This window comes from Neoarius graeffei, chromosome 24, assembly GCF_027579695.1.
Source record: "Neoarius graeffei isolate fNeoGra1 chromosome 24, fNeoGra1.pri, whole genome shotgun sequence".
Lineage (NCBI taxonomy): Eukaryota > Metazoa > Chordata > Actinopteri > Siluriformes > Ariidae > Neoarius > Neoarius graeffei.
In genome coordinates this window covers 13,386,588-13,412,514 of record NC_083592.1, presented here as the reverse complement: position 1 = coordinate 13,412,514, position 25,927 = coordinate 13,386,588, and the positions used below count along the sequence as shown (strand labels likewise).

Below are 25,927 nucleotides of genomic sequence, written 5' to 3'. Positions count from 1 at the left end.
TCCTGTCATGAGGCAGCACAGTGTGTTTTTTTTTTTTTTTTTTTTTTTTAAATCTAGAGGTGGATGATGTAACAAAAAAAGCGCTGTATAATTATTCTCAAACACAGCACTGTTCAAAACTTTTGGCACCCTATTGTTTTCTTCATACAAACTTTGTCATAGATTTCTATTTTATGATTTCTACATTATCAAGTAATGAGCCTACAGTCTGAGAGAGTTCTACACAAACACACTGAACTTTACAACAGCTACATGCATGTGAAATGGAAATAAATCGACTAAGGTAGAAAAAACTATGTTGGATAAAATTGTTATTGTCCGTTACAAGTAAAAAGTAACCAATAACCAAAGTTCAACTCAGTGTGTGGTCTTCATTTTGTGTTGCAATTCACAACTGTTCTTTGGTTTTCCAAAAAAAAAAAGTAGCGCTCGCAAAATAGGGGGAAAGTGGGTTTAAAAGTTAATGTCGAGCCCTGCTTTGACTTGGCCATGTTGAGCTGTCCTTCATAATTCAGCTGTAAGAAAGGATGATTGCAGCACTATTGAACTCACGGAAAGGGCGCTATATAAGTCCATTATTAATATCAGTATCAGTAAGCCAGTCTATTCCCATCTCAGTTTGGAGTTTTGAACGGTACATCAAATAAATTATTACTACTATTATGCCTCTAATATCTGGCAAAAGCTGAGGCTCCTCTAGTCACAATCTAGGCTTACTAACCTGTTTATTAGAGCGGCTGGTGCTCTGCTGGGCAGTTTCTTGAGGATCATAAACTGTATACATGCAACGCACAGAGTAACAGGCTGCAGACAGACGGCATAAAAAAATCTGCATGATTTACAATGCATGGTATTTCATCCCCTTTAGTACGCTTGCACCTCTCTCCGACAGCTTGACTTGCATGTCCTCCATGTTCATTTAATCCACTGAGGCTTCTGGCATCGCTGGAATCCCTTTCACCATTTGTTTCTTCCTCCTCCGGCTCATATTCTGGCTCAAACACACATGGGTTCGAATCCCTTTTTGTTCAAGCACATTTTCCATGTCTGCACAGCAAAACTACAAAAAAAAAAGGACAAACTTTCCGAGTCGATAACACCTGTGTCGCTATGGGATCCGGTGCTCTGGTGAGCCGCTTTACGACACGGGTGGATATCCGGTTCAGTGAAAATGGCAGCGCCTCAGTAAGCCTATTTTTTTTAGCAATATCATAACTTTTAAAATTTGTTATAGAATTTGCATAAACTCACTACTCCTTTAGCAACTTTTGTTTTTGTGTGTGTTTTCTTTGACCTATGTAAAGCGACCTTGAGTTTGAGAAAGGCGCTATATAAATATAACCTTTTTTATTATTATTTTATTTTTAATTTAAATGTGTGGTGGGGCACAGCAGGGCACTTGCCATGATGGGCAAATGGCATTTATTTTTGGGTTTTGTTTGACTTTAAGCTTCACAGAGACACACTTGGGCTAGTCATCGTCCATTTTACATTTCCGCCAAAGACTGAAAGTCATCCTGTGGGGTGTGTGGGTGTGTGGGAGAGATGGTATATCATTAACCACTGGCATGGGCTGGCTTTTTCATCCTTGAAGTCAAGCATGATGCAAGTTGCGATACATGTCTTGCAGTCACGTATAGCATCTTCCTTGCCATCTTCTTAAAGGTCCCATGGCATGAAATTTTCACTTTCTGAGGTTTTTTAACGTTAAAATGAGTTCCTCTGACCTTCTTAAGTCACCCCAGTGGCTAGAAATTTCATAATGTGTAAACCAAACTATGCCCAACATTTGAGAATGGCGCGTCAAAACGGCGCGTTGATAAGCTCTTCCCTTTACTACGTCAGCAAGGGAGATGATCCCCACGCCCCCCCTCTGGATTCCCACCCACTGTATGGATTGCCCCGCCCAGTTGTAGTGAGGAGACCACAGAGGACACAACAACATGGCATCACCTAAGCGAGCGAAACATGGAAATTGCGCTGTACATGGATGTGACAACACAGAAAAGAGTCTGTTTTTACTGCCGACGGGAGAGCCCCTGAAGACGCAGTGGCTTAATTTTATTTACTCCAATAATACGCCGTCGAGTCTACCTAAGACGGTGTATGTTTGTCGGAAGCATTTTCCTGATGAATGTTTCCACAACTTGGGACAGTACAGGGCAGGTTTTGCACATTAACTGTCACTGAAGCCTGGGTCCGTACCAAGCATCCCTGCCGCATCAGCAACAAACACCGAACAAGTAAGTGTATAACTGTTAAGTCATTTTGCCGTGTTTTAAAATCGGTGCGTTAGCCTAGCAATGGCTACATTAGCTGTGCAGCTAACCGCTTCCTGCAGTTAGCCAGGTACTCTGTGCTACAAAACCAAAAAGCATGCAGCATGCTCTGTTAAACTGAGTTTAGTCTGGAAATTGACTGTAACTTATAAGCTTATGTTTGATTATTGCTCCGCAATGCATGTCTTCTGTTGGATAAGCGATATGTTGCTGTAGTTGCTGCTTCTATCATCTTTGGTTATGGAGTGCGTGTTCAAGCCTAGGGTATTATACGTTCGTAAACTACCACTCCGAACACTCTCACTCTCTGTTCTCTGTGTCACGTTGAGTTTACGAAAGGAGTCCGAGGGAGAACGGGGTTTTGTCTTAGCAGCGTGGCTACAGGCGCTGATAGCAGCGAGTATGTGTGCGCGCAGCTTGGTCAAGCCCCTCCCCCTCCCCCCATGGCCCGCCCCCACCCTCCACCCTTCCCCGCCTCCTGCTTCTCATTAGCAAAACGACGCACTGGGAAAAGCGCTGAAATGGGGCTTTCTCCCAGGAGGCTATATTTACATGCCGAGGGTTCATTTCGAGAAAGGCTGCGGATATAACATCCGGAAGCCTCCACGAGCCCGTTTAAAGCATCAACAAACCACCATGCCATGGGACCTTTAATGCCATCTTCCTTGCTGATGGCTGACCGTCATTACCACATTGAGCCAGCATCATGACTCCTCCACCGACAGCAGCACAAATAAGCACGCTGCAAACCAGAGTCGTAATGCTAACGTTCCGTTAGCATTACGACTCTGGTTTGCAGCGTGCTTATTTGTGCTGTTGGTGCTTATAGAGGAAGGAAGGGACTAATTTTGTTGACTTCTTCATCTTTCACAAAGCGTGATGCTTGGGGTGAGCCAGGGCCATTTCCTCTTCCTCACTGTGGACTGATTGGTGTCAGCACTTCACTTGCGGGGAGCTGAGCAGAGTTTGGCTTTGTGTCCGGTTTAACTTTTCAGTACGAGATAACAGTGAAGAGTAGCCAGTTTATGTCCTTGAAGGAGCATCGAGTTCATGAGGGTTGTGCTGATGGACGATGCCATCTTCCTTGCTGATGGCTGACCGTCATTACCACATTGAGCCAGCATCATGACTCCTCCACCGACAAACTACCTGCCCCCTGGAACTCAACAAAAATTAAAATCTCAGTTTCTACCCAGAAATATGAACGGGTTCACCTTTAAGTTTTAAGAGGCTGTAGAGTTGGAGTAACAACACTGCCCACAAGTTCAGATGAAGCACTGGCAGCACAAACATTTACGTGCGAACCATCCCTGGTTACCATTCCACCAAGTTAGTAGTTGGTCTTCTCCATCACTAGTCATTTCCTGTAGGTACATCTTCATCTCTGCTTCAGCTTTTTGATTAGCAGTGGCTGCTGTAGCTGCTCTTTTCCCAAGAAGGCGTCCAAATTAACCTTTTTTTTTTTTCTTAGGCTCAGTGCCAGCACCTGATTCCTCTTCTCTCATTTGTTCAGAACCAGTTGTTGGACTTGCGGAAACAGCAGCAACACACTCGATCTCTGCTACCAGTTCTTTTTTTTGTGGCTTCAAGCAGTGTTGCTTTGCGCGTATTTGCCTTCCATCGGCATCCTGTTCTGACTCCTTCGGCACACCACCGTTCAGGTCGGATAACATGGATAGAAGTGAGGAAATGGTTTTCTCCAGATAGAATATCTGTGAACTCTGCTACTGGCGTCAACCCCCTGTTGACGTCTTCCAGGGGGACTTATGTCCTGCCATGTAAGCTGTTCGAATGGGCGATGACTTTTGTCCTGAGTAAACACCTGCTTGATGGTCTGAACCTGCTCCAGGACTCTCTGCACCATTTGTTGTTTTGAGCCCCATCACGTTGCCCAGTCCTGCCAGAAAAAAAAAAAAAAAATCAGCCGCAAGCTATTAAAAACTCTCTTAAGTAACTATAGTCCACTTGCATGTGACGTCACAGCCGATCCAGATTGTAAACAGACGCCATCTTGTCGGTCAAACGCCATATTTCCGCCATCGCAATTTACCGACACTGACTTTCGTTGTTTTTCGCCCAAATCTGCAAATATTACCGTGCCACAATGCCGGAGAGTTGTATGGCATATAAATGCCACAACAGGAGAGGTCAGAAATCGGGAAGAAAGTTTCATAGGCTGCCACGGGACCCTGATAGGCGTGCAAAATGGATTGCTGCTATCAGCCGGGCCGATCCAAACAACAAGGCATGGGTACCGACTGGAAAGAACAATCCCTGGCGCCTGTGCAGTGACCATTTCATCTCAGGTTTGCCATGTATTTATTCCAGTATATCCATGTGGTATCAGTACTCAATACTTAAGTGACTTACCCGTCCAATGAGGATTATTTTCTTGTTTACAAGATGCCACATCTGAGGGAGGCTGACAAATCCTGAATTTCTGTAAAGATAACTGTCCAGAGATTTATAAGCACGCAGTGCTTCACCACTGAACAGCGAGGGAAAGTTAATGAGGTAATTATACACATCTGGGTATTCCACCTCTGGCAGTTCAATATCCACTGACACGGTCGTGAAAACTACGTCCGGTAATCGATAAGGGTAACTAATCTGTAGGTTGTTTATTTTAGACATGTATCTAGTTATCTGTTCATTAGAAAAATGAGCCGTGTAGTCCGTCGGTTGAAATTGATCCATTTTGTACACGAGTGCAGCAGTATTCAGCTGTGTTGTTGACCGACAAGATGGCGGCTGTTTACATTCCAGCCGGGATTCGGTCACATGACTGCAAGAGGTCTATAGTTATGCTTTCTAGCTTACATAATGAACCCCACATTGACCTAAACTACTACATGGGCTATTTACAATGCATACATTTCCTTCTTTGATGAAAAGGTACAAATAGCCTCCCATGTGGTGATCTCACAATGTTAAATCAGTACTTCATTATGCAAGTCATTCATTCATGTTTATCTGTGTGTCTGCTCGCACGTTTGTACTGGTGAAATAGACCAGTGTTTCTCAACCATCTAACCACAGGAGAATGTCAGCTATTGGGCCGCAAATTTTTATTTTTTTATTTTTAATTGAAGGAGATTTTAGTAGGGTACGATTGCTGGGTTGCATCCGATGTCACATCTGTGTCATTAGATATGCAAAATATGAAATGGTGGTCAGCGAAGCTCACTGTTCACAAAGCGTTACCATCCCTGCGGTGCCTTGCCTAGTCGTTAAAATGCCCCACGCTTGTGTTGTTTTGCTCTGTTTGACTCGATCAAACCATGAAACCAGGGGCGATTTCTCAGAGACAACAAGGGAAGCCGAGCTTCCCCTAAAATTCTCTCCCCAAACTGCGGCATCTACGACGTTGAATTCTCATTAAAACAATAACTTGCATAACATAATATATGCCCAAGATTGTATTTACGTTCATAACTATCCTGTAACTTATTTGAGTGATGTCTGACGAACTTGCAGTTCGCTACGAGAATCACCTTTGCTGCCAGGCTGTAACCAGCGTTGCCAGATACTGCTGACGTTTTCCAGCCAAAATATGTTCAAAACCCGCCAAAATGCACTTAAAACCGCCCAATCTGGCAACACTGGCTGTAACCTTTCTTATTTCAATGGGCTCTATGGCTGGCAGCCGGGTATCCGTTGCAGTCTATGAGACGGCTCTGAACAGCCAATTTCGGCTAGTTGTTATTGGTTAAAATCGACAAAATCGTCACTTCCAGGGAAGCCAGGCTTCTCTGGGACTAAACGAGACAGTGGGAGGGACAAGAAGCCGGGCTGATGAAGGATTATTGGAGGTAGTGTTTGAAAGACATGAGGAGGGCGGGCTCTGTACTTCGGCGTCGGCGAGGAACACGGAAGTATGATCAGTCAGTCCCCAGCGGATGTCGAGAAAGTGTAGTCGTGTGCCAAAGTGCTGTCCGACTTTCTTTTCATATAAACGTTTCTTCTCATTGATGTCTCTGTACATTACTCTGTAAATAAATGTAAATATTACTCGTTGTGCTCCGTTAACTTTCATCCATTCTATCAGTTTGATCATTCGTGAATTCACTCGTTTATTTCATTTGTAGTTCAATCTGGTTGTAGGCTAGCTTGAGCCTTATTGGGATCTGCAGTGCTAGCTGCTAACAGAAACTGGTGAAGTCTCTGGAAAGCACAACCAGCTAGTATGACAGGGTCACAGACCATTTTCTGGAAAAGGAGCGGAGGGCAGAATTTGTGTATAAATAGTGTGCATCATATAATGTTCATGAATCTGAAGTGTGTATATTGTTCAGTAATGTTAAGAGAATGGTGGGCTCTGTGTTATAGGTTATACCTGGGTATAATATTCAAGGTTCTGTGTGTTGCATAGCCTAGCTGGTTATGAATTTCCAGACTGTGTTGCAGAAGATGTTCAAGGATGTGTTGCACAGCTGGGTGTTGTGTTAAAGACTCTGTGTTGCATATCAGGGTATGATGTTCAAGGCTCTTTGTTGAATAGCCAGTGATTTTTGGATGTTTGATATTTTTGATTAAGGATATGAGGCACTAGCCTGGCAAGCCAGACTATAACATGAAATGTACAAGCAAAAATACTTTCTGCCACTAGGTAGGGTTGTCTAGTTCACTGTGCTAATGGGGCACACCTTTCTATGCTTTGATATCCGGCCTACAGGTTTTACGATGAATGCATAAAATGGGCTTCCCCTGTTTTTAAAAACCAGCAGCCGCCACTGGATGAAACTGATTAAAGGATGAAAGAGCAAAGGATTTTACCAGAAAGGTGGCTCTTGGACCTTTTGCTGCGATGGAAGGGAGCTGAGTCGAAGAATGCCCGAGCTTGCACTGATCACTTCGTGAAAAGTTTGTAAATTCCTCTGATTTATTTCGTTTGGATTCGCAAATCGCTTTTCTCGCCATTTTCCGTTATTTTGTGATGTTTTAAAGTGCGGGAGACGCTTAAGTCCTCGTGTCTTTGTTTACTGTTTGATCGTGGTCGCCATATTGTAAACTAACACGTATATAATACACATAATACCCAGGTCTTTAAAGGGGTTCCTGTGGACCTTTTGTGAATGATGACCTGGAAGGGAAGAGAAGAGCAGGAAGGGTTGAGAATCGAGCGGATGTGGTTTGTTTACACCTGATACTAAAACTTGTAGCGTCCTAGCAATCATTGCAAAGACGTGTATAAAAAGCCCTGAAATGCTACTTACCGGGCAAAAACGATACAGGATTTATCTTGTAGTGTCCTGATCCCCAGATCTTTAACCCAGCCACATATTAAAAAGTTGTACTCCTCCATGCTCTTCCAGGTTTTATTCTGTGCCTCCGTGTAGAACGATGTCTGCAGCACCAGGTAGTTTAAGATCTCCGGGAACTCAACGGATGGATCATTTTCCAACTCGTAGGAAAAATCCTTCTTTTGTTAACGTGTAAGGATCTAATCCCATTGAGTGGCTTCTATACCCACTTCTTCTTGGTTTGCTGAACACAAACATGGAAATAAGTTCTTGTGTTAATGGACCAGACTCCACTTTTGGATCATTAATCCCTTCTGACTGAGAATGACCTGCATGCATGGTTTGGCTTCTGGCACATCCATACGGTTTTAAATACAATATCATTAAAAACAGTTTGTTTTGATTGCATTTACAGTGGTGCTTGAAAGTTTGTGAACCCTTTAGAATTTTCTATATTTCTCCATAAGTATGACCTAAAACATCATCAGATTTTCACACAAGTCCTAAAAGTAGATAAAGAGAACCCAGTTAAACAAATGAGACAAAAATATTACACTTGGTCATTTATTTATTGAGGAAAATGATCCAATATTACATATCTGTGAGTGGCAAAAGTATGTGAACCTCTAGGATTAGCAGTTAATTTGAAGGTGAAATTAGAGTCAGGTGTTTTCAATCAATGGGATGACAATCAGGTGTGAGTGGGCACTCTGTTTTATTTAAAGAACAGGGATCCATCAAAGTCTAATCTTCACAACACATGTTTGTGGAAGTGTATCATGGCACGAACAAAGGAGATTTCTGAGGACCTCAGAAAAAGCGTTGTTGATGCTCATCAGGCTGGAAAAGGATACAAAACCATCTCTAAAGAGTTTGGGCTCCACCAATCCACAGTCAGACAGATTGTGTACAAATGGAGGAAATTCAAGACCATTGTTACCCTCCCCAGGAGTGGTCGACCAACAAAGATCACTCCAAGAGCAAGGCATGCAATAGTCGGAGAGGTCACAAAGGACCCTAGGGTAACTTCTAAGCAACTGAAGGCCTCTCTCACATTGGCTAATGTTAGTGTTCATGAGTCCACCATCAGGAGAACACTGAACAACAATGGTGTGCATGGCAGGGTTGCAAGAAGAAAGCCACTGCTCTCCAAAAAGAACATTGCTGCTCATCTGCAGTTTGCTAAAGATCACGTGGACAAGCCAGAAGGCTATTGGAAAAATGTTTTGTGGATGGATGAGACCAAAATAGAATTTTTTGGTTTAAATGAGGAGCATTATGTTTGGAGAAAGGAAAACACTGCATTCCAGCATAAGAACCTTATCCCATCTGTGAAACATGGTGGTGATAGTATCATGGTTTGGGCCTGTTTTGCTGCATCTGGGAGAGGACGGCTTGCCATCATTGATGGAACAATGAATTCTGAATTATACCAGCGAATTCTAAAGGAAAATGTCAGGACATCTGTCCATGAACTGAATCTCAAGAGAAGGTGGGTCATGCAGCAAGACAATGACCCTAAGCACACAAGTTGTTCTACCAAAGAATGGTTAAAGAAGAATAAAGTTAATGTTTTGGAATGGCCAAGTCAAAGTCCTGACCTTAATCCAATCAAAATGTTGTGGAAGGACCTGAAGCGAGCAGTTCATGTGAGGAAACCCACCAACATCCCAGAGTTGACGCTGTTCTGTACGGAGGAATGGGCCAAAATTCCTCCAAGCCGGTGTGCAGGACTGATCAACAGTTACCGCAAATGTTTAGTTGCAGTTATTGCTGCACAAGGGGGTCACACCAGATACTGAAAACAAAGTTTCACATACTTTTGCCACTCACAGATATGTAATATTGGATCATTTTCCTCAATAAATAAATGACCAAGTGTAATATTTTGGTCTCATTTGTTTAACTGGGTTCTCTTTATCTACTTTGAGGACTTGTGTGAAAATCTGATGATGTTTTAGGTCATATTTATACTGAAATAGAGAAAATTCTAAAGGGTTCACAAACTTTCAAGCACCACTGTATTTAATTCCTGGTAGGGCTGAACGATCTATCGTTTTTGACCGAAAATCGCGATCTCAGACAACACGATTTTGGGATCGTCAAAGCCGCGGTTTTTCTCAGTGCTCCTAAACTGACCCATGTTTTGTTTCGTCAATAATTTCACACATGTATGCTCTGCGTATTGCCCCAGCATGGTGTAAAAACACTCTGTGTCAGCTACCAATCAAGAAGCTGCATGCTGCGCGTGGACAGGTCACATGTTATCCACTCCAATCAGTGTAGCTGGTCATTCAGTTTCAGACATGGCTGAAGCGGGAGCTGAAGCGGAGTCGGGATTTGATCCCTGCAGTGTTTCGGACACAGACTGCATCTTGCAGTTGGTAAGTACAGGAACCTGTGTTTGTGCGAGTGTGTATGTTTGTAATTAAGAGTGCGTATTATCTTCGCAGAGTCCCTCTAGTCTCTGCTATATTACTCTGCCCTCTCTGTCCCTTAAAGTCAGTTTACCGGTAACAATCATAATTCGTTTGCCTGAAGTAGGTCTTGACTTTGTTTCGGAACACTGAAATACAGTTTGGGAGGGGAAAAAACGAAACGCTGACAAGTTTGCTGTCGTTAGCTGACAAACTGTTAGCGCAAGGCTACTTTAACAATACAAACGCCATAGAAAGGCTGTCTATCGCCATTAGCAGCTTTATATTCAATATTTTTGCATTAATTTCACACAAATTTATTGCAAAATGCTTCAAGAACACAGGTTTTCAATATACAAATGTGTAACTCGTGGATCATCTGCATTTTAAGACGAGTTGTGAGAAGACTAGAAAAATTAACCCTTTCATGGGTAAACTTTGAAGTCTCCCAATACTGCTTGTGTTTATTTAGGGTCATTTGTACGTTTTTTTTTTTTTTATTATTGTTTTATTTTTACTACCATTTACGTTTCATTTCCTCTTGCCACTTTGCGTGAAAAAGAAGCACAGGCTTCTGAGTACAGGGGTTGAATTTCTGTAACTGCTGCTGATGTTGTTAATGTTCATAAGCTAGCTCCCTTGAGCCATTCTTGCACTACTTTTAAGGTAAGACTTTTTTGCTCTACTTTGTTGTTTATTATAATTTATAATGCTTATGTACATTCTTTTACAAAAGTGCAATATTTTGATGCTGCTGAGCCATTGATCAACCTTTTTTTATGTCTATGTTGTAGATGGGAAAAGTAAAAAGCAAAAGTTTACTTAAGAAAGATGGCTCTCATTTTTATTTTTATTTTAAGTTATTATAACTTGCGGGCGGCACGGTGGTGTAGTGGTTAGCGCTGTCGCCTCACAGCAAGAAGGTCCTGGGTTCGAGCCCCGGGGCCGGCGAGGGCCTTTCTGTGTGGAGTTTGCATGTTCTCCCCGTGTCCGCGTGGGTTTCCTCCGGGTGCTCCGGTTTCCCCCACAGTCCAAAGACATGCAGGTTAGGTTAACTGGTGACTCTAAATTGACCGTAGGTGTGAATGTGAGTGTGAATGGTTGTCTGTGTCTATGTGTCAGCCCTGTGATGACCTGGCGACTTGTCCAGGGTGTACCCCGCCTTTCGCCCGTAGTCAGCTGGGATAGGCTCCAGCTTGCCTGCGACCCTGTAGAAGGATAAAGCGGCTAGAGATAATGAGATGAGATGAGATATTATAACTTGTTCCTCAGGCACTCAATGTTAATAAACAGGCCTACATTTGAAATCTGTTGACCTCAGTTTTCATTCTTGCATTAGCTTTATGGAATTCATTGTATTAATTAATTTGCACTGAAACTCGATTTAAAGAAAAAAAATCGTGGTTGAAATCGAAATCACAATATCTGCCAGAAAAATCGCAATTCAATTTTTTCTTAAAATCGTTCAGCCCTAATTCCTGGGCTCCCATCTGTAACAGGGAGTGATGTCGCATCCCATTAATACACTTTACAATAGATTATTAGATTCTAATAGAATAGATGAGCCAAAATAATTGGGGATCTTTTTCTTTTTTTAAATGGGCCCCGACTTGTAACAAGTATGAATAGTTGGGCCTTAAAGTAGAAAAGGTTGAGAACCCCTGTAATAGACTACGGTGTCTGTTTTAAATAGCTTCGTTTCTGAAGCGTATACGGGTTTTACATTTTGTAAATTGAGACTTATTAGATTATTGTAATCAGCCCACACCTTTTTTTAAAAACCAGCTGTTGGAAAAAGCAGCGCTGATTGCTCGGCAAACTCCGATTGCCCAATCAGTGCTGGCCCGCTTCTGCTAAAGCGAGTTGTTTATGGAAATGTTCAGGTTGTGACCAAAACAATTTAACCACGACTATTTTAACTGCCTGATGGTCGCCACAGTATTGGCCCCATCATCTGTGGTTATCCAGCCGCAGTTTGATCCCAGCGTCCACTCTTTTGCTGACATAATGCGTGGTCAGTGACATCTAAGGTGTCTTGTTGCAGTTGGACCACATGTCTGTTGTCGGGGCCAAATATTCCACTTCATCCAGCACTGCTGAAATGTTTGCTCTGATGCCGTTGTACAACTTCGGGACTGCAGTCTTTGAGAAGAATTTCCAACCTGGCAGCTCCTATTCCTTGGCAAACGTCTGCAGCATGGCCTTAAACGCACTCTTCTGTACTATATTAACAGAAACCGGGTTTTTTTTGCTCTGCAGGAGACTTGATACTAGTGTGGAGGTTCACCTGACAACAGCACAATGACCCTAAACACACTTGAGTGGTATAAATCCCAGAAGCGGATTGTGTTGGAAGGGCCCAGACTTTAATCCAAATCTGTAGCCAAGCCTGAAAGTTGCTGTTCATCAGCTACACCCTTTGTTAGAAAGAGCGGACAACAAGCTGACGGACGTATTTCATATCGGTGCAACGTCACCATTTGTATCTTTTCTATTCACCCAGATTGAGATGATGGGCATAAAGAGGGCTGTGCGATGCAGACAGAGAGAGCATATTGGCACTGTTTTTGCTGCAGTGTGATTTGTGATTAGGCTTTACAATATATCATCAGAAACTGGTCAACATGAGATGTGCCATTTACGCAAGATCAGTGTGCCTTTTTAGTTCAACCAAACTGAAAGATAACAGTTGCAAAAGTGATACGTTGATAGAAGGTAGTATTCGTCGTCGTCGTCACTGCTGAACCTGATCCAGGCTTGAGGTGAACCAGGTTTGGTTGACTTGGCCAGGACTGCAGCAGTCGAGTGGCCGGTTCCTTTCTGCACACACTATGGGAAATTTAGAGTAGCCAGTTAACCTAACTGTGGGGCAGAGCAGAACATGCAAACTCCACACAGAAAGGCCCCCGTCGGCTACTGGGCTCGAACCCAGAACCTTCTTGCTGTGTGGCGAGAGTGCCACCCAGAGGTTAGCATTACAGAACTTTATTTGCGGGTTATTTAAAAAAAAAAAAATTTTTTCCCTTCTCTTTCACAGGCAGGCGTGGGCACTGGTATCCGTGGTTGGTGGAGGAAACGGCTCCTGCTCGGAGAACGTACGTGAACACGAGAACCATGACACGGGGGGGAAGGCGCTGGCTCGTCGTGAATTCGTCACTGTGGACGGCGTGCGATTCTTTGTGTCAGCCTACAGCGAATGGTGGAACGGCAAGTTACAAAATCGCATCAAATCACAGCATGACGATCACCAACACAGCCACCGAGCGCGCCTTTAAAACACCATTCGTGCTTCTGGACGCTGGGGGAAACAGTCGGGTCCTAAATCATGTCAAACTCGACGGCTTGACTTCAAAGCCTTACACATTACTCATTAAACACCTTCTTTTTCCAAAGGAGCCGTTTTATCAGCACTGCAGCAAACGTGTTTTTCTGGCTCCATTACATAACTGCGGAGGTGGAGTTAGCATTCACTAGTATTACATGAACTACCTTAGCTTTCAGCATGCTGTAATTGCAAAATTATAAAATTGCTTGGGGGGGGTCCCTGTTAAAGGAAAATGGTCAACAATGGGGAGCAAAGTTGTTCATTTTGGCCTGAAGTGTTTTTATTCCTCATTATTATTATTATTATTATTATTATTATTATTATTATTATTCCTTCACCAGACTTTTTTTTTTTCCCCCTTCTTTGTTAATAAGACCAAAAATAAACCACCAAAACGAGAAGCACTGTATCATGTTAAAGAAATGGAAAGAGCAAACATCTGAAGGCTTTCCCATAGTGGAAAACCTAACTTTACAGTCGTTACCATAGAAACAAACGTGATCTGTCTTGAAACCAGAACTGCTAATCAATTTTCTGACCAATCAAAATCGAGAATTGATAAAATGAAATCGTTCAGAGCCTTATGAGTTCCTTATTTTCCCATTTTAGGTTTTCTCTGATTTATTCTGTTTGGAATTTTTTTTTCCCCCTGTAAAACTCCAGAAGCTGAGCTAAAGCCTAGGTCACAACCGGACGTACGATTTTTTGGCCGTGCGATTTTTGGCGTTTCCCAAATCGCTGCGGTTTTTTTTTTTTTTGTTCGTGGAGAAAGACGCACGTTGGCCTTAAGTTTGTCTTGCAACGTGAAAAAAACGTAAGTGCCTGTAGAGTTTGTTTGACATGACAAAGAACCTCTGCGGCCGGTCTGCGGCCAGTCTACGGCTCGAAAATCAGCACGTCACGCGCGCGCCCTCCGTGCGTTTCTTGCGTTTTTTGCACGTAGATCGGCCGTAGGAACACGTACGGCCGGTTGTGACCGAGGCTTAATGAAGGACATGGTGCCAGCAAAGTGAGCAGAGTAAAATAACTTTTTATTTTTAAATTTTTTTTCTTTAAAGCCAAGTCAGTCACCTATGCTGCAGTTTATTCAGTGAAAAAAAAAAAAAACACCCCCGGTGTTGAATATCCTGATGTCGTATAAACGCTTAATGGAACAGTCTGTTAGTGAGAGAGACAGCTCTGTGCATCAGGCTTTTTCTCTGGTACACGGAGTTCGTCCACCTCCAGCTATTAATGCTGAATGATCTGTGACCAGCGTTACTCTGAACACCGCTGCTATAAACGAGCGGCTCAGAGTGAGAGGACGATTTCAGGCCGAGAGCGACTGTTCTTTATAAGGGCGGGTTTTATTTCTCATTTATTTATTTATTTATTTATTTATTTTTAAAAATAAATATACTGTAGCAACTGTAGGTTTGGCTGTCGGAGGTACAGTACACACCATGTAAAGACAGTGCAGTGTAGCTGTAGTTTCTTGTGCTGATTGAGCAATGCTAACATCATGCAAGTTCTTGCTTTCGTTGCTTAAAAAACAAGAAAAACAGGAAATTGGATCAGAGCTGAGGTATTGCCAACACGGACGATATTCTTCATACAGATTTAAACGCCTTTTGGAGACTGCAATGCAGTTTGAGGTCAAAAGTCACAAGATGGTCATTACCCCGGGTGGACATCTGTCCTGCGTTAACAGTGGAGCGACTTTAGTAATAACAGCAGCGACACGTTTCCTTCATAACAGCACATTCAGCATATTTTTTTATTATTATTAAAAAATTTTTTTTGTTCCACTGCCAACTGAACCCCGCTTATAAGACAGTCACTTTAGACCCTGCTGTTTAAGAGCAAAACTCATTGAGTTGCAGTAATTACTACTTTCCTGAGCTTGCACAAGTTTACAGACGCGTGTAGAAACCTGCAGAAAAGCCCAGGGGCAGACGCTGAGTGTTGTGTACTTGTACAGGGGATGAAACTTTTTTTCTAAGGAACAGGAGACTTCCTACAGTATATAATTTTTTTTTTTTTCCCCTCAATAAATTTTATCTATCTATATATCTATATAAGTTAAATTTATATAGCGCCTTTCAAAAAACCCAAGGACACTTTACAATTATAGACAAGGAAAGAAAAAATAAAAAGTAAAAAGTCCACCAAGTAGGGGTCAGGATGTAATTCCCGTGGTGTAGCAGCCACAGTCCCACCAAAAGGCGCACAAAAACAAGTCCCACATCTCCAGCACAGCTGCCGTGACGCCGTCAGCAACATCGCTCGAACACGACGCCGTGGATCCACACAGCGAGCAGAGAAGCTCTGCCACGCAGAGCGCTGGTGTGTCCCAAACCGCCTGCACAGCCGCCACGACACCACCGAACAACATCGCTCGGAACATCATGCCAAGCGTTAAAGCGCAGAGCGCTGGACAACCACGATGTTAAAATAAGCAACGAGCTCACTGCAGTCCATAGCTGGGAGTGCAGGCATCGCCCATGGCGAACCAAGGCCTGGAGGGAACCGACGCCCAAAACTGGGTCCGGAGCTACACCACAACCGGCGGACAAAACACTCAAACATCAAACTACACAAACACACAGGAAAAAAAATAGAAAAAGAAATAAAATAAGACCTCTGGTGAGAAGCAGCAGCCAGAACGCGCACGACGTACTCTCAACCGGAACCGGAAAAAAAAAATCTATCATTTTTTTATATATATATATGTGTGTGTATATATATATATATATATATATATATATATATATATATATATATATATATATATATATATATTAAAAGAAAACGCAACACTTTTGTCCCCCAGGTTACCCCATATCGGGGTTCCAGGTGGACGTGGTGGACCAGGTGATCCTGAACGTGCAGGACGATGTGAGCAGCTGGAGGCCAGGAGACAGGATCGTGGTTGCCAGTACTGATTATTCCATGCACCAGGCCGAAGAGTTCACACTGCTGCCCTGCCCCCATTGCACCAAAACACAGCTCCGGATACAAGGTGAGAAAGGGTGCGTGTGTGTGTGTAGTAGAGGTCTACGCGGGTCGGATTTTTCAGTCCTGCTCCCGCCCGCGCCCGCATTGTGCAGTCCCACTCCCGCCCGCGCCCGCAAAGAATTATGATTTTTCAGTCCTGCTCCCGCCTGCGCCCACAAAGAATTATGATTTTCAGTTCTGCCCGCGCCTGCCATATTTTGTCCCGCTCCCGCCCGCAAATCCCACATGATGCAGACGTTCACGTTATTTCTCAGGAAAGTTCTTGTCTTGACACAGCGTGATGGTGCCCCGCCCCCTACTTTGAGTGGATTTGAGCATAAATATCTACATCTCACGTTCACATTTATTATTTACCTTGTTTCTGAATTCAGCATGTAGTGTCTCTAATAATAATAATAATTAGTGCTGTCAAGCGATTAAAATATTTAATCGTGAATCGCACATTTTTGTCACATGAGAAATCATTGTAATTCTCTGATCAGCATAAAGTGAATGGGCTTGCTTTGTACCATGAGTGAAGTGATTTACTGCTTGAGTTAGTCTACAACTCTAATCAGAGAAACAGGTTACACAGTGACGGTAGGCTTGACTCAATGCTATCCCAGAAATCCTTCCTGTAATATGCAAATTTGGCCGCCTCTGATTGGACAGCCAAATTTGCATATTACAGGAAGGATTTCTGGGATAGCATTGAGTCAAGCCTACCGTCACTGTGTAACCTGTTTAAAACACGTTTTTAGTTAGCAGGACTGCAGCTTATCACGGCTCCCACCCACGCCTGCATATGTGCACTTCCGGTCCCGCCCATGCCCGCAATGAGCTTTCAAAATTTGTCCCGTGCCGCACTGCTTTGCGGCGGGTCCCGCGAGTCCCGTGGGACTCCCGCGGGAGTGCAGGGCTCTAGTGTGTAGGTTCAGTCCGTGGCTGGTGAACATGGTAATGATGTTCGTGTCTAGAAAGTTTGATTTGAGTCCCTTTCTTCTGACTGTATTTGGTTTGTCCACCCATGGTGTGTGAGAGAGAGGAGTGTTCGCTTTACTGCAGCGCAGACATGTTATAATTTGTCAACTTCTCAGAAAACGCCCACTTTTCTTGGCAGATTTCCAGTTTTAATCTCCTCACCAAACCTCAGTGTTTATTTGAATTCTTTTCAGCTCCTGTCCCTCAGATATAACATGGGGCGACAGCTTTTGATTTCTGTCCCCAGTGAAATGAATAAATGCTGGAGACAGAGATAGGAGAGTTTCTCAGGGCAGGGGAGATGGAAATTCTATCGATTACTGACTTAAACACCATCTTCCTCAGAGACAGGAAAATGGCGAGGGGTCCATCAGTACAGGGAAAGAAACTGATCATCCACACCATCTCTGCAGATGTACTTTGGTTGTTTTGGATGTCACTGCATGTACACACGCTCTTTATGCTTCCTGTGGTATGTTAAGAGCAAAAAAGAAAATCTGCCTTTTGGTCCCTCAGATCTCAGTAGGTATTGAGATCACGAGAACAGTTGGACGCTTTTCAGGACAGAAGAGTTTTACATGGTAACATGAGTTTTTGTGGCGTTCACGAGAACTTATCGTGTGTGTTTCAGGGAAGCCTCAGTTCACTCACATGGGCGAGATCGTGGACGGTGTGGACATGCGTGCTGAAGTAGCTCTGCTCTCCAAGAACATCCTCATCCATGGAGAAATGGAGAGCTCCTGCTACGGCAACAACTGGTGTCAGTACTACACCCATGACACCTTCGGAGGACACATCAAGGTCTGATGATGAGAATAAAACACAAGCAGAGTGAAATAAATGCAATACAGGAGATTAGGGGCGCGCACACACACGCACTCTACCTACCTACCTACCTACCTACCTACATATTCAGTTCGGTGATGACAAATCTGAGAAGCACTCTGATTAATGCTTCATAACTTTTTCTAATAAGGCCAAGAAAAAATAATTGTTTGTTTCCGGTTACCCGACCGACCGTTTAACAAATGCCCCGACCCTAGACTTTTTTGTTAGATGTTTAAAAAAAAATTTATTTTCGCCGACCAACAATAAATTTTGAAAAAAAAAAAATCTGCATTATGATTTGCATAATATTGTCGATCTGACAAGTGACTAATTCTAAAACGCATATATCGGACAAGAAACACATTGATTTCTCACGGCCTCAATCTGACGTCATGACCTCTTTCCGGGAAACTCCGGCTTGTGTTGTACACAACGCTAGGCATCATGGCGGCCAACGAAGTGTTCTCGATTACCGTGATCGGTTGCGACCACACGGAAGATTGTAAGACAATAAGTTCATTTTATAAGTTTTCAACTGTAAAAGAACTCTATGAACATTATCATCCTCCGCTGGACGAGTCATGCAAACAGTATACACACAGCGCCCAGGCTAACGGCGGTATCGATATCACGATGTTCTTTGTATTCATATTAAACATACAAGTTCACAACATAGTGTTCCTAATAAAGTTAAGGTTCAACATTTGTAGTTATGTTTATAGTTCCTTTAAGCGTCCGAGCACTCCATATTTTATCCATGGGCTCCGAATCCTGTATTCCACAAGCTTCACTGGTTTTCTTAGGCCTGGTTCTGGATGGTTGAGTCACAGAATGACACTTCCCCACTATGTGCCACTGTTTGTCCCACACCTAAAATTTATTTAAAAAAAAAAACTACCTACCCGGTATTTTGTGTGATTAAAATAAAAAGACCTACCTACCTACCCTATTTTTTTTCAAGATGTAATAGGAAACAAGCAATTATTTTTTCTTGGCCTAATAGTACATTAAAATCTGTAACACTTTTTTGACGATTGTATATCGTGTGTGTGTGTAGATCCTGAGAAATTTCTCCTCAGTGCACCTGTCTCAGGTGGAGCTGAAGCACATGGGACAGCAGGCAGAGGGGGACAACCACCCGGTCCACTTCCACATGTGCGGCGACGTGGATGAGGGCCGCGCCTACCTGGACTCGCTCTCCATCCATCACTCGTTCTCCCGCTGCGTCTCCATCCACGCCACCAACGGCCTGCTGGTGGGTGAGACTCTGTGAAGGGTTGTGCTGAGCTGAACGAAATGTTAATCTGAGCACTTCTTGAACAACGACGTCACTGTGCACAATAATGATGCCGTCACGTCTGTGGTTATGCTGACGCATGTCGTGCGAGAGGCATTTACAAGATGCACATGTTGGTGAAGTGTATCTTCTCTGTTTGTTTTTGTGGCGTCTCAGGTAAGGGACACGGTGGGATACGACACGCTGGGTCACTGTTTCTTCCTGTCGGACGGAATCGAGCAGAGGAACACGTTTTATCACAACCTGGGGTTAGTGACGAGGCCGGGGACCATCCTGCCCACCGAGCGCAACGACACCATGTGCATCCAAATACGAGACCGAGTGCACGGTGGATACACGCCATCACCAGCCACCGAGTGCAAGTACGATCTCTCGGTCTTAAATGTATATTATGGGATACGTACAGGTCAGTGCAAGTACTGAATTCATCAAGGAGTACTGAAATGTTTAAGTACATGTAGGTGATGCACTCTTGGGGAGGATCTGGCCCCAAAAAAGTAGTGGTTAGCACTGTCACCTCGCAGCAAGAAGGTTCTGGGTTCGAGCCCAGTGGCTGACTGGTGCCTTTCTGTGTAGAGTTTGCATGTTCTCCCCGTGTCTGTGTGGGTTTGCTCCGGTTTCCCCCACAGTCCAAAGGCATGAAGGTTAGGCTAATCGGTGGATCTAAATTGACCGTAGGTGTGATTGTGAAGATCTGGCGACTTGTCCAGGGTGTACCCCGCCTCTCGCCCATCGTCAGCTGGGATGGGCTCCAGCTTGCCTGTGACCCTGTACAGGATAAGCAGCTACAGATAATGGACGGATGATCTCCGTTGTGAATGCACATCTTATTAAAAATAAACGATTATGATTTTATGTACTTTCAGTAGTCTGAATCATTCACAGACGTGGTGGATTTAAACAGGGAACGATGCATTCTGTCTACGTGTGATTTCCGTGTTAATACTTTGTGTCTCTGTGTGTGCACGCACTCTAGGGCCGTGTCGACGTTTTGGATCGCCCACCCAAACAACAATCTAATTAGCAACGCAGCCGCTGGCTCACAGGTAAATTAAACCCATCTGTTAATCATCACTGGGGTCATGAGAGTGGTACCAAAGAAAAACAGAAAATAATTTGGATGTGAGGATACAGGGTCTGCCTACTGGCGCCAACAAAAGGCCACAGGAGATAAGCTCAATTATGTCAATTAACAGTTGAACAATTGTAACTAAAAGAATAGACCCCTTTCACTGACGTCACCCGAAACCGGAAGTAAACAGACCCTGCGCCATATTGGAAGACCAACAAACTCGTGATTAGGGGGAAATAACGGCAGCGGTATGTGAACCCACGAGAATAAAGTGGAGTGGCAAACGACTTTAAACAAACAAATCTGAGCTGTTTTATTTATGATTTATTGGCCCAACAGTAGACTTGAAAGAAACCTGTGTGAGACTTGGCAAAAAACTGTGGATATAATGGATAAGTCTGTGCATGATCTGCGGACACTTTGAGGTAAGCAAACGCAAGAAATTCAGATTTAAAACATGCTAAAGTGGCCCCAAGTTGATAACTGTATGAGGAGCAAGCCTCCCAGACTTCTACAATTTAATAATAATAATAATTTAGGATGGTTTGGGGCTTGCTCGCTGCTGCCAGGTTGGTTGTTGAGTAGCCTGACTGTTTTTTTTTTTCTTGCGTGTGGTATCATTGTTGACGCGAGGTTGTTTTTTGAACATGCCAATGTGGACACGATTTCCCCTGATGAGTTATGACTTCAGACGTGATGCGTGTGTGGAGTCCGCGTGATATGTGCGTAAGATAGGCTTCTCATGTGTTTGGAGATCCGCGCTCCGAGACAAGCGCAAGCGCCCCAAGGGAAAAAAAAGGGGCCCCCCGAAAATATCGGCATAGTTCGAACACTGAGTGTAGGCACTGGGTGTAAACAACAAATAGTTTACAATGTCTGGGTAGCAAACAGATGGCAGAATTGGTGTCCGGTCCTCCTTATGTTTCCATTCTCCCTTGCCGCGAGTCTTATCATATGGGTCAAACCCATCAATCACAGCCAGTTTCTCCACATACCGTGCCCTTTCTGCAGCTGGTAATGTACTCACATAACCAGAATTATCAGCCATCGTGTCACTTTACTCTCGCTCGTACTTTGTTTTATATTGTGAGTGCATGTACTTAGTCTTCCAATATGGCGCCTAACAAAATCTCGCGGCGCGGTGACGTCATCTGAAAGGGGTCTATAAGCGACACTGAGACCACGCCTCCCTTACTGAAACTGCTGGGTTTCATGTGATGTCACATCCGCCTCATTAGTTCTTCAAAACTGTAGCTGGTGGTCTACCGAAGCTCAGTTGACAAAGCGTTTGCACAGAGAAGGTGCATTACTCAGATGAAAAATGCCTCACGCTTGCGTTGTTTTAGGTTGCTCGACTCGATCAAACCGTGAAACTGATGAGTTTCTTCAGAGTTCCCCGTGAACTAATAATAAAGGGTGAACGAACACAGGATTTCACAAAAAGACGTCGAGAAAGGTGGCTTTTGAACTTCTCGGTGAAATCGAAGGGAGCCGAGTCGAAGCATGCTCGAGTTTGCAGTGATCACTTGGTGAAAGGTTTGTATTTCCCTCTCAGCTCTGGCCTTAGTGTTTTCCAAGTACTTTTCTTGCTATGTGTCATTATTTTACAGTACTTTTTTTTTTTTGGGTCACGAAGCACTAAAGTCCCCAGCTGTTTCTTTGTTTCCTCCTCACAAAGTTCATATGTATAAAGGTCATGACAAAATTCTTCCCCAGCCGTACAGTTACCATGCGCCGTGATCACTTCTCCGTCTTGTTTAACTAAGATCCAGGTCTTTAAAGGGGTTTCTGATGATCTTTGTGAATGATTTACCTGAGAGATAAGAGCCAACACAAGTGAGAATCAAGTGAACTGTTTGTTTACACTTCAACTTGTAGCACTTCACTGTAAAACAAAAGTGTGTATATATTACACGGGCAAAAACAATACAGGATTCATTCGGCAGTGACTTGATAGCGAGGTCCTTTACGCAGCCACGTAACCCTCCATAGTCTTCCATGCTTTCATCTGTTTCACAGTATAGAAGGACGTCTGCAACACCAGATAGTTTGAGATGTCGGGGAACTCGAGTTTTCGAGATTGTATGACACATCCTTCTTTCCCAGACTGTAGGGGTCGATTCTATTGCACATAGCAATCTTCTGAATTTATCTAAAGCCAGCAGTGGCTTCTAGATTACGAGCGTACTCTGATACGTTACCGCTAGTTGTTTGCACTACGGCAGCCATTTAGACCTAGCCTGGGCCCGCCCATCTTAAGTGTGACGCAACACGAGGGCCTGTTGCGAGCTTAGTCTGGCAAGGCAAGCTATCTCCAGCTCTTCCAAGCTCCCGAAAAATCGGGAGCCAATCAACTTTGAGCATCTCCAACGGCCCTGGGTAGAGGCGTGTTCGAGGCAGTGACGTAGTAGAACTGCGACCGGAAGCCATAGATTGTTTACAGAATCTATGCCAGAAGCGCTTCATTCACTAGAAACATTACGAACATGGAGCAGCGGCAAGCCTTTGACACAGCGGTAGATGCTGTATTGAAAGCATTCAACGGGAAGTTCTCATTGAAAACGGAGCAAAGAGCAGCCCTGGAGGTATTTATCTTCTTCCTGTTACTCAAGCAGTTTCCGTCGCGTCACATACGTCAGAGGAAAGAGTGATGTGATTGGTTTAAGCTTCGTCACAGCCTTTTCTGGCTTCGACCAGTAGCAAACTGAGGCATTTCAGGGAAACAGTTGGGCTTAATATCTTTGCCAGACCAAATGCTCGCAGAGCTTTGAAGTCGCGTTAGCCAGACTAATTTAGACCACCAGCTATTTCACTTTTGGTAAAACCGCTAAGAAAAGTCACATGACCTGAAACCTAGCAATTGATGGGCACATGGGCCACGCCTCCTTCACGGTCACATAATCCTGGGTTAAAAATGTATTAATTTGTAACACATTTATCGTACTAATGCTGAACTCATTGGGTTACTGTAAGGTGACTGTGACTGTAATGTTGCCTGGTATTATTTGAGATTGAGGTTGTTGCCTGCATTCCTTTCGTTTATTAAAATTTTATTTGGCAGGAAAATTATTTTGCATTCTAGTGCCAGTTGCTCAGTGCTTCCTGAGCAGAAGGTTCTGTAAACACAGGCATGTGGTTCCAGTGTATCCCACAGTTATTAGAGTGTAGGGACTCTGCTGGGAACAGGAGGGAGATGATGAGAATAAGGGAGAAAACTCTTAGATTGCTTTGGCGGAAATGTTGACATGGATAAAGAACCATATGATTTTGATTATAATAAACAATGAGGTGGCCTGTGCGTGTGCGTTTGGTTGTTTTACTTAGTGATGTCATCACGATTTGGAGTTTTCTGTCTCTGTCTAGGATGCAGGAATTTGGTACATCTTTCATAGCTCCTCGACAGGAGACTCTCATGGGCTCGTACCTGAGACCAAAGCTGAACTCACTCCGCTGGGGATTTTCTACAACAACAGAGTTCATTCCAACTTCAAGGTAAAACGGTGCTCAAGAACCAACTGAAGCAGCTCTGATTTCTTTACTGTGATGCTTGATGTTAAACTTTGCAACCTCGAACCCTGAATCGATTGGTATTTTTATTTGTGCTGATGCACAAACTAGCCATCTATCCTGTTTGCTGGAAATGTGCCGATGTTTACAATGGAAGCGGAAGGCAGTTCCCCCGAGTGCGTAAACACGCACCCTGTAGATTAGATTAGATAAAACTTTATTGATCCCTTTGGAAGGGTTCCCTCAGGGAAATTAAGATTCCAGCAGCATCATTACAGATAAACAGAGAAAAGAAATGGAGAAAAACTTCTAGATAAATTAAAATAAATTAAGTATTTACATATACAAATGTATAAAAGAATAAGATATGGGGAAGAGAGAAAGGGGGGAGAAGTGGGGTTAGGGTAAGTGTGTGTGTGTCGGGGGAAGCAGGAAAGATATTGCACTTTATATTGCACATTCTATTGCACATTGTCCGGTATTGCTTATTGTTAGGCTAGGCTACTGCTCCTTCCCGTCCTCTGTCCTCCTGTTACCCCCACCCAGAGAGGAGTTGTACAGTCTGATGGCATGAGGGACAAAGGAGTTTTTGAATCTGTTCGTCCTGCACTTGGGAAGGAGCATTCTGTCACTGAACAGGCTCCTCTGGTTGCTGATGACTGTGTGCAGAGGGTGATTGGCATCGTCCATGATGTTCAACAGTTTGTCCATAGACCTCTTCTCTGCCACCGTCACCAGAGAGTCCAGCTTCATGCCAACCACAGAGCCGGCCCGCCTGATCAGTTTGTCCAGCCTGGATGTGCTGCCCCCCCCAGCACACCACGGTGTAAAGCAGGACACTGGCGACCACAGACTGATAGAACATCCACAGGAGTTTCCTGCAGATATTAAAGGACTGCAGCCTCCTAAGGAAGTATAGCCTGCTCTGTCCCTTCCTGTATAAGTGATTTGGTGTTGCAAGTCCTGTCCAGCCACAGCCCGAGGTACTTGTAGGAATCCACAGCCTCCACCTTGACTCCCTCGATCAGAACTGGTCGTGACCTTGGTCTGGACCTCCCAAAGTCAATGACCAGCTCCTTAGTCTTCGAGGTGTTGAGCTGCAGATGGTTCCTGTTGCACCACATAGCAAAGTCCCTCACCAGGCTCCTATACTCCTCCTCTCTGTCGTCACTGATACAGCCAACGATGGCTGTGTCATCGGCAAACTTCTGAATGTGACACAGCTCCGAGTTGTAGCAGAAGTCCGCGGTGTACAGGGTGAAGAGAAGAGGGGCCAGCACCGTGCCCTGGGGTGCTCCAGTGCTGCTAATTACAGTGTCAGACGTGATGTCCTTCAGCCTGACGTACTGCGGCCTGTCAGTGAGGTAGCTGGAGATCCAGGTGACCAGGCAGGGGTCCACTCGCATCCTGTTCAGTTTGTCCTGAAACAGTAGGGGCTGGATGGTGTTGAAGGCACTCGAGAAGTCCAAGAAGAGGATCCTCACTGTGCCATTTCCCTTATCCAGATGCGAGTGGGCTCGGTGTAGCAGGTAGAGGATGGCGTCTTCCACACCACCACCTGCCTGGTACACAAACTGCAGACAGTCCTGGGCATGTTGTACCTGGGGTCTGAGGAGGCTGAGGAAGAGCCGCTCCAATGTCTTCATCAGATGTGAAGTGAGCGCCACCGGTCGGAAGTCGTTCAGCTCGCTGGGCCAATTCTTTTTGGGAACTGGAACGATACATGATGTCTTCCAGAGGGTTGGCACTCTCCCCAGCTGCAGGCTGAGGTTGAAGATGCATTGGAGTGGTTCACCCAGTTCAGCAGCGCAGGCCTTCAGTAGTCATGGACACACCTTGTCCGGGCCTGCTGCTTTCCTGGGGTGAAGCTTCCTCAACTGACCTCTGACCTGGTCTGCAGTAATGCATAGAGGAGTCTGTGTTGAGGAGGGGGCTGCTGTGATGACTGGGGGGAGGTGTGTTGAGGGAAGAAGGAGAGATGGCTGCAGTGAGGGAGAGGGTG

The 25,927-nt window shown here is 44.2% G+C and overlaps 1 protein-coding gene across 1 annotated transcript in view; it reads left to right on the top strand.

Annotated features, from left to right (window-relative positions):
• cemip2 (cell migration inducing hyaluronidase 2) overlaps positions 1 to 25,927 on the top strand; it is a 103,119-nt gene that overhangs the window by 27,910 nt on the left and 49,282 nt on the right. Inside the window, exons 5-11 of the mRNA XM_060906735.1 lie at positions 12,977 to 13,146; positions 16,077 to 16,265; positions 17,853 to 18,022; positions 19,107 to 19,304; positions 19,503 to 19,708; positions 20,323 to 20,392; positions 23,782 to 23,910. Of these exons, the coding sequence (XP_060762718.1) occupies positions 12,977 to 13,146; positions 16,077 to 16,265; positions 17,853 to 18,022; positions 19,107 to 19,304; positions 19,503 to 19,708; positions 20,323 to 20,392; positions 23,782 to 23,910 (1,132 nt within the window). The remainder of the gene's footprint in view (positions 1 to 12,976; positions 13,147 to 16,076; positions 16,266 to 17,852; positions 18,023 to 19,106; positions 19,305 to 19,502; positions 19,709 to 20,322; positions 20,393 to 23,781; positions 23,911 to 25,927) is intronic.